General features: G+C 43.5%; 1 protein-coding gene across 9 annotated transcripts in view; it reads left to right on the forward strand.

The window, feature by feature from the left end:
• LRRFIP1 (LRR binding FLII interacting protein 1) overlaps nucleotides 1–8,792 on the forward strand; it is a 422,096-nt gene extending 413,304 nt beyond the window's left edge. For all 9 annotated transcript variants that reach the window (XM_069225608.1, XM_069225605.1, XM_069225609.1 and 6 more), the window contains 2 exons: nucleotides 2,129–2,233; nucleotides 7,814–8,792. In XM_069225608.1, coding sequence (XP_069081709.1) covers nucleotides 2,129–2,233; nucleotides 7,814–7,924 — 216 coding nt within the window. In that variant the 3' untranslated portion in view covers nucleotides 7,925–8,792. The remainder of the gene's footprint in view (nucleotides 1–2,128; nucleotides 2,234–7,813) is intronic.
• Nucleotides 8,793–9,381: the final 589 nt, after the last annotated feature.

Below are 9,381 nucleotides of genomic sequence, written 5' to 3' on the forward strand. Positions count from 1 at the left end.
TTTTCAATATGTATAAGATTTCTGCCTGACTAACTGAGGATATTGTGTCAAATCCAAATTCCTTGTTTATGAATATTTATTCATGGTGGGTCAACATTATTTGATATGCCTAATTATTAACCTTTCTTAACACACTTCATGAATATGATTTTCCTTGGTACATTAGTGTTTTACTGTGCCCCAAAACTGCCTATAAAATGTAAAGGGCCATCCGGTGAATGAAGCCACACAACTCCAACTTCCGTCCTTATACACAGCAACATTCTAGAATACTTTTGTTGGTGATTGTCAGAGATACTGGTATAGGAGAATAATTTTTCTCTCAACTCTTGATTACTCTTAAGTCTGTAAACCTTCTTTGGAGTTAGTTTGAAGTGATGACATTTACTAAATGTTTTCACTGATATTCATTTGACAGTGTTTATTATGCACATTTATTAGCATTTGTGTACGCTTGGTCACCTATTAGTAACATATCCATGACTATCCCTCATACAGCTCAAAAATCTCATGTTTACTGATTACCTTTATTTGAGGTTTTTCTTACAGTTGCTTGTTTCTGGCCACCTCATGTCAAGCAATGGCTGTCGAGCAGTAACTCGATTATTTTTATTGGAGTTTTGCATACAGTTAATATGTTTGCTTCTGGGCACCCCAGACTGTCATGCAACGCCTGTCAAATAGTTATTTCTGGTCTCATTATAAGATGGTACATTATGCAAGGTTTAACAGACACTGAAGCACCGGAACTGGCTAGTATCTAGATCCTATCAATGATTGCTTCAGGGTGGTAAACTGTGAAGCGTACAAGAGGGCTAATTTAGAAAGAGTAACAGGAATTAAGTAATTGGCACAATACAAGGGTTTAAATGTGAGTGTCTCTTTCAGATTGTCCTTTTTTGCATATCTGTATGTTCGAACATGGCCCTACTCCACTACACAGTATGGTTGATGATCCTTGTGAAAGCCTGTGCAGGGCTAGGTTTGGGTAACCATGTGCAAAAATAATTCTAGTATTCTTTGGGTCAAGGTCGAACTGACCTTGCTCAAGATGGTGGTGGTTACTGTGCTCCCTAACAGTGAAAGTGTACTGCTCACATTCCTATTGCTTGAACGATGAGCTCTAGACACTAAAGGGCGGGGAGGAGACTGAGATTTGTTAGCTAGTCTATTAGACAGACATTTCGTTAGCAAGGAGCTGCTGATTAGTCTTCCTGAACAATGCTATTTGTTGGATGGTAATGGTGAGGAGTGGGACTGCAGACTCTTGTGTGAAAGGAGGGGACATTTTTATGTGAGGTCCGACCTTTTTTCTTTTTTCTAATTACTCCTTTATTTGGGTTGTTAACATCTAGGTGCAGAAATGTCACAACTGTTTGTGCCTTTATTTTGGGTGGTCTAGGATGGAGACATCTGACTGATCTTGCTATTAGTAGTAGTGTGTAGTTTTGGGAAAATAAAGTATTTTCTTTGTTGAAAACATAAACACTAGGTTGGAGACATACCCTACTGGGGTGTTGACTGATTGTTGAGCACAAGCCTCCTCCCTATACCCATTCAGCTACACTACCTTGAGCTCTAATCTCTAGTATCCTCCCTAGATCCTCACTACCACACTGCCTCCACCACAAGCCTGTGACTGCGCTCCCTCACTGCCCTGAAAGTCAAGTACAGAAATAGTTGTACTTGGCCCAGTTTGAGGAATCCTAGAAGGTCAGATTCCAGAACATCAGAGACAAATATTCATATCCATCACAGTAGGTGCCCTGAAGCTCCTGGCTGCCCAGTGTATTGCCTCCAACAGGATCTGATAGCACTGCTAATGAAAGTCTGTGTAAGAAACTGTGTGGTATCAGGATCCGTGTAAGGCAGTGAATGTATCACTGTATCTGTAGAAGGCGTGTGTGTGAAAAAGTTTGTAATGAGCACACCAATGTCCTGTAACATGTAAAATAAGAACATTTAACAAAAAGAATCTTACAAAAATTATGATCTAAAGCACTTTTTTGTGCGCTCAGCTATGTTTTAGAGAATGGTAGTGGTAAGACATCATACTGTTAACAGTACCTGAGAAACAGCTTATAGGGCATGGTGTGGATGACGGTGCATATTTTTCTTCCTTTTCAAGGTGATGCGGCTTGAGGCCCAGGTGACGCGCTACAGAAGTGCAGCAGAAAATGCAGAGAAAGTGGAAGATGAACTAAAAGCAGAGAAACGGAAGCTCCAAAGAGAGGTGAGGGGGTCGTGGGAGATGGGCACCTCTAGAGCAGGAAGGGCAAGTGGGTGCCCTGCAAAATGCTATTGAAAGAATGGAGTCTCATTCAGAGTAAGGGCACTAGAGACAGGGAAAGCAGTACCTGAATTTTGAGGGCGATAGATGCTGCTTGGAAATAGCCATGCCTGAATAAGTTGGTAGTGCCCAATGCTCTTGGGACAAGGGTGTCCCATGTGGAGTGAAGATGACACAGTAAATGTCACTGCTTAATGTTTGGAGGATGAGGATGAGGAGGAGTGGTGCCATAGTGCAAGACCGTTCCTGGTTTATGTTCAGCTGTGTGTCTTGATGGCAAGAGAGAGAGAATGTGTGTTTGTTAGTGATGCTTATGGAAAACTGTCTTCTAGCCTGAAGCAAAAGCACCAAGTGCAATAACGCTGCCTCGTGTGAGGAAGATTGTAGGAGAATTACCACAACCGCCGGTACCCTATGTCAATTTGTGTATCTATTGTAGCTTCTAGAAGTCATTGTGGAAACTCATCATGCACAAAGCCAAGCCACTGAGGTAATTTGTGAGCAGCCAGCAAGGCTCTCATCATGATAATATTATTATATAACATTTATAAAATGCTCTGCTACCCTGCAAAGCGTGTCCTGGCATTGACATGCCAAACTAACATATACCAAATACTACTAAAACTATTGGAAAAGCCAGGTGTAGGAAGCTGGCTCTGTATATACTATCTCAAAGTGAGAGATAGTGTGCACAGAGTCCAGGGGTTCCCCTTAGAGGTTGATAGTGGCAATAATAGATAATACTAATGCTCTATTTGTGGTAGTATGGTCGAGCAGTTAGGCTTATCAGAGGGTAGTGTTAAGCATTTGTTGTACACACAGAAGCAATAAAGGTGAACACAAACTCAAAGACAACTCCAGGCCAATATGTTTTTATATAGAAAAATATCCTTTTCCTAATTTATTTTAGAACCACAAGATTCAGAATTAAAATAAGTACATAAATTGTAAGGTACTTGGCGTAGGTAAATATAGAACATTGAAGTAAAACAGTAATGTGCACAGTTTAGCATAAAATGGCAATAAGCTATTTTAAAAGTGGACACTGCAAAATTCAACAGTTCCTGGGGGAGGTAAGTCAAGGTTAGTTTGTCAGGTAAGTAAAGCACTTACAAGTTCAGTCTCTGGGGCATAGGCAGCCCACCGTTGGGGGTTCAAGTCAACCCCAAACACCCAGCACCAGCAACACAGGGCCGGTCAGGTGCAGAAGTCAAAGAGGTGCCCAAATAGCATAGACGCCTATGGAGACTAGGGGTGCTCCGGTTCCAGTCTGCTAGTAGGTAAGTACCTGTGTCCTCGGGGAGCAGACCTGGTGGGGCTTGTAGAGCACAGGGGGGGTCCCAAACAGGCACACAAAATACACCCCCAGTGACACAGGGACGACCGGGTGCAGTGTGCAAAGAAGGTGTCTGGATTACATTGAAATCAATGGAGGCACCCGGGGGTCACTCTGGCGATGCAGGCAGGGCACAGGGGGGCTTCTTGGGCCAGCCACCAACTGGACAAAGATGAGGACAGCCTGCTGGTCACTCCTGCACCGGTAGTTGGTTCCTCTAGGGTCTGGGGGCTGTGGGTGCACTGCTTCGTTCAGGCATCAGGTTCTTTGTTACTGGGCAGTCGCAGTCAGGGGGAGCCTCTGGATTCTCTCTGCGTGCGTCGCCGTGGAGGTGCAGGGAGGTCGTCTCAGGGTGGACACGCCGTGGGAGTCGTCTGGGGGTCCTCGCTGCAGTGTTGGTTTCTCTGGGCACGGGCTGGGGCCGTCAGGTGCAGAGTGTTGAGGACTCGCACTTCAGGAGTGAGGTGAGAGTCCCTTTAAAGATTCTTGTTGCTTTGGACAGAGCCGCTGTCCACTGGAGTTTCTTGGTCCTTTGGGTTTGCAGGGCAGTCCTCTGAGACGGAAGAGGTCACTGGTCCCGCTGGATGCATCTCTTTTGCAGATTCTTTGAATCTAGAGACAGGCCAGTAGGGCTGGCCGAAGCAGTTGTTGTCTCCTCCTCCTCTGCTGGGTTTTCAGGTCAGTCCTCCTCCTTGTTAGGTCATCAGGAATCTGATTTCCTGGGTTCAGGGTTGCTCCTAAATACTGGTTTTAGGGGTGTGTTTAGGGCTGGAGGGCAGTAGCCAATGGCTACTGTCCCTGAGGGTGGCTACACCCTCCTTGTGCCTCCTCCTTTTGGGGAGGGGGGCACATCCCTAATCCTATTGGGCTAAATCCTCCAAACCAAGATGGAGGATTTTCTAAGGAAGGGGTCAGCTCAGCTCTGGACACCTTAGGGGCTGTCCTGGTTGGAGGGTGACTCCTCCTTGTTTTTCTCATTATCTCCTCCGGACTTGTCGCCAAAAGTGGGGGCTGTGTCTGGGAGGGGCGGGAATCTCCACTAGGTGGAGTGCCCTGGGGTATTGTAGCACCAGGCTTGAGCCTTTAAGGCTCACCGCCAGGTGTTACAGTTCCTGCAGGGGGAGGTGTGAGGCACCTCCACCCAGGCAGGCTTTGTTCTGGTCACAGAATGCACAAAGGCACTCACCCCATGTGGCCAGAAACTAATCTGGAAGTGGCAGGGTGGCAGAGACCAGTCAGCCTAGCACTAGCAGTTGGGCTGGCATTCAGGGGGCATCTCTAAGATGCCCTCTGAGCGCATTTCTCAATAAAGCTCACACTGGCATCAGTGTGCATTTATTTCAGTGTAGCCATTATGGAACTCTGGAGTTTGTGTTTGAAAAACCCCCAGACCATATACTATTTATGGCTACTGTGCACTTACAATGTCTAAGAATTGGCTTAGACACTGTAGGGGCATAGTGCTCATGCAGCATGCTAGAGGGGTGACTTACCTATGCCACAGGAAGTGGGTTGTGGGCATGGCACCCTGAGGGAAGTGCCATGTCGACTTAGTCTTTTTCTCCCCACCAGCACACACAAGCTGTGAGGCAGTTGCATGTGCTGAGTGAGGGTCCCCAGGGTGGCATAATACATGCTGCAGCCCTTAGAGTCCTTCCCTGGCCACAGGGCCCTTGGTACCAGGGGTACCATTTACAAGGGACTTATCTGTGTGCCAGGGCTGTGCCAATTGTGGAGACAAAGGTACAGTTTTAGGGAAAACACTGGTGCTGGGGCCTGGTTAGCAGGGTCCCAGCACACTTTCCATCAAAGCTGGCATCAACAAAAGGCAAAAGGTTAGGGGGTAACCATGCCAACAGTGGCATTTTCCTACACCAGGTCTTTAATTTCTTCTTAAACACTGGAAAGTTAATTCCCAGTCTGATGGGGGTGGGGAGTTTGTTCCAGATCTTAGAGATCACAAATTTAAAGGCTTTACTGCCTGAAAATGATGGGAAAATATGTGGAATGGTCACCAATGAAGGATTCTCAGAACGTAGACTCCTCCTCTGAAGATATGACAGGACCAGCCCAGTCAAGTATCCTGGGCCCCTGCTGTGTAATGTCCGATAAGCAAGGCAAAAGTGCCTTAAAAGCGGCACTCTTACAGACCTGTGAGCCAATTAAACGTCTTTAAGAAAAGGAACTTATACCATGTTCTAGGAAGATTAAGAAAGCATCGCATCAGAATTTTGCACCACCCTAACAAACACTCTGTGATGCAAAGATCGAGAGCATTTCTATAATCTGGTCTCAAAACAATATGGGTATGTTTGACCAATTTGCAAACTTCCAACAGTAGAACCTGAAAACCTTTACACAACATTCTTAGGGTGATAACATAAGTCAATTCCACTTTGCCAAGTTGTTTCATCAAAGATAGCAACTGGTCTAAAATCACACCCAAGTTTGTGACCTGATGCACTAATGCTGATGCAGCTCCAAGTTGAGATGGCCACTACTGCTTAGTCCAAAGAGTGTTTTCTGCCCAGCAGAAGAACCTCCATTTGGCCTGAGTTAATTTGAAGGCAGGTTGAGCGCATCCAGGTGGCCACCGCTCTCATACAAGTTGGCTTCTATACCACTGTATTCCTTGGAGATGCTAAAAATAATCGGTGTCTAATGGGCTTATGTTATAATCTCAAAGGAAAATGAACACATCATGTCCAGTAAAGGGGACATGTAGATGTTAAATAGGGTAGGACTCAAAGAAGATCCCAGGGGCACACATGGCATCACTGGAACAGCAACTGACGAGGATGAAGTAAGAGATACTGACTGCATTCTTTCAGATAAAGAAAAGACTGGGTGACCGACAGATTCAAAAGCAATGGTTACATTTAAGAGGACCAGGCCTGCAGTGCTGCCCCGGTTCCAGTATAATCTGCAGATTATCTAATGATAGTCTTCTCCAAAAGATGTTCTGGTAAGGGCAGTAAGAAGATGGGACGGTAGTTTGACATAACTGCTGTATACGCAGAATGCTTCTTCAAAAGAGGAAGAACTCTGGCATGCTTCAAATATCTTATAGCTCATTTTTTTTAAGTCTCTTAACCGCTAATCCCCCTATATCACACCAGCTTCTGTAATTATATTAGCAGTGATTTAGGTCCATGCTGAGTCCAGCAAATTTGATTACTGCAGCTCTCTTATTGAAAAGGTTCTTTACGTTTTGTTATCACATGGAGCTGTTTTGGCTGCTTGCCTGCAATTACCCAAGTACAATTCATACAGTGGTCGTTTTACTGGCTACCCTGCTCACCCACAATAAAACTGGGATGTGATCACTTTCTAAAAGAAAGCTCTTATTAGCTGAAAAGTTTTTATGTCTTCTAACAGAAGGTTTCCGTATGCCGTGAATACCAGGTTGAGACAAGCTTCCTGATTTTGGCAGATGCACGTCTCCAGATCAGATTCACCATGGTTGGTGACACTGCTTTGTGCTTTTTGTTAAAGGGAAATGTCTTCTAGTACAGAGGTGAGCGTGCTTGATGAAACGGATGTTTTGGGAAATCTGCAATCTTTGCAGCAATGAACCAGGACTTAGAACATTGTTTGGTGTTTGCGGTAGACTGGAATCTTATCTACAGTGGAAGCAACAAAGTGGGGTTGACTGCCTAATGTGTGTGGAAGACAGGGGTCTCCAGAGAGGGAGTAATGCAAGGAGCTGGGTGACAAGACATGATGTTTGTGAGGGCAAGGGTATAGGTATCTTAAATATTACTTTATCTCTTTATATTCCTCTAGTATGTGGTTCTTTCTCTGTTTATACACATTTTTTTTTCTCGCTGGACCTCTATGCTTGTTCTGCACTTTTCTATTTGTATTTAAGTTACCCATTGTCCATTTAATCCTTTTCTTCCTTGCTTCAATATTTTGTCAATTCACCTTTTCTTCTTTACATCATTTCTTCATCTCAATGACTTTCATCATCTCTATCCTCTTTTCTGCAGTTTCGTTTTTATTTACCCTTCTTTTATCCATCCTGTTCTATTTTCACATACTTCTTGTTTCTCCTTTATATTTTTCATTAGTTATTTTTGTCTCTTCCAATGATTTGCCTTAATGTCTCCATTCCTTTCCAAATTGCGTTATTAACTTTACTTCTACTGTGTTTCCTGTTCACCCTCCTTGTATAACATATCCAGCTCCGCACATACTTGGATAAAATAGAAGAACTGGAAGTCAGCAACAGCCACTTATCCAAGCGCCTTGAGAAGATGAAAGCCAACCGCAGTGCTTTGCTGTCTCAGCAGTAACGAAGGAAAGAATCAGACCACAAATATCATTGACAATACCTCACAGAAGGAAAACATGCTACGTTTTTCTATCTGTGACAGTTTTGAATGCCTCATCATATCAAGCCTACTGAGAAATTCAACAAAGCCAGTATTGTTGTATTACTCAGACGCATGAAACAAAGCAAATTTGAGGAAAGCTGGAATCGTCAGCACTGCCAGTGCAATGTGTATGTGGGAACAGCTGATTTTCTCAAGAGCCTTCATTGTTCCCAGACAGTCAAACCTCAGTCAATGTGTTCCATCCACCAAGGCCAATGTGGGCAGTTAACCCTGCGGTGCACTTGGCTGCAGCTGAATGTCTCACCAAAACACACCATCTGTTAAAAGATGATATAGACTTGGTGTTCTCTAGCTTGAACCCTCATTTTTGTTTTCGTTTGACTTGCTGAAAATTGGAAGAGTGAAAATGACGCCAGCTACCAATACTTGAAGACTGACTTGTTTGCGGTAGGCTCTTTGTGATTCAAAAACATTGTGGAACACAAGCCATTGCAATAGACCGCTGTCTGAGACAAACTGTTTGTGATGAAAATTCACTGTAATACAATGGTCCTAGATGTAAAAGTGACCTTATGGGACAATGCAGGTCTGTGACCGATGAAGGCAGGTGGTTAAGAATTTTTCATGTTAGTATTTTTCAACAGGTGAGATGTTTCCACAGTTTCGATCGTATAATTATTTTATTTCGGGGCAAATTGCTTCATGGAACTGATAAAAAGGAAATGCAGCTGTATACTTGTATTATTTAATCTTTATATTTTCAAAATGAAATGGCTTCCTTGTTTTTTAAGGATTTTGTGTTAAAATAAATTCATGCCACATAGAAGAGGAAGAAATGTCACTTCTTCAGCTTTTATCACGTGAAGTATTTGTTTACTGGATCATTTGGGAGTAGTAGGTTATAAGGTGGCAATGAGTTGTCACGTCCTACATAAAGGTATGTATATCATACAAATATAGCCGGGAAGCATCAGAACGTTTTAGAGAGTATAACAATTTATCCAGGTATGTGTGTATCTGTAGAAGAAAAGGGGATGTGAAAAGGGGAGCCTCTTTGTATTTATGCCTTTTGAATCAAGAAGTTATATACATTAACAGTGATGGATGTGGTGCTCTTTAGAGAGGTGTTTTTTTTTAAATGTGTTACAGAAGTGCAAAAACCGTTCAGGTAAAACTGGTGTAATTGCTAACCTCTGACCGTTAGAGATGGATAGTTGCTGTTTCACAGCTGCATTGTAAATTACTCCTGCTGATGTGGTTTGCCTTTTAGCCAGGTAGAGAGGGAAATTGCTTGCTAATGCTTTGCAGGTAGTATTGTTCTTGAAAATAATGACAAAAGTTCATTAATCCTCTGGGATCAACAATGGCATGAGGACTCTATTGATGAGCATGTGTTGACGGTGAGTGGGGCATTA

This window comes from Pleurodeles waltl, chromosome 3_1 (assembly GCF_031143425.1).
Source record: "Pleurodeles waltl isolate 20211129_DDA chromosome 3_1, aPleWal1.hap1.20221129, whole genome shotgun sequence".
Classification (NCBI taxonomy): Eukaryota; Metazoa; Chordata; class Amphibia; order Caudata; family Salamandridae; genus Pleurodeles; species Pleurodeles waltl.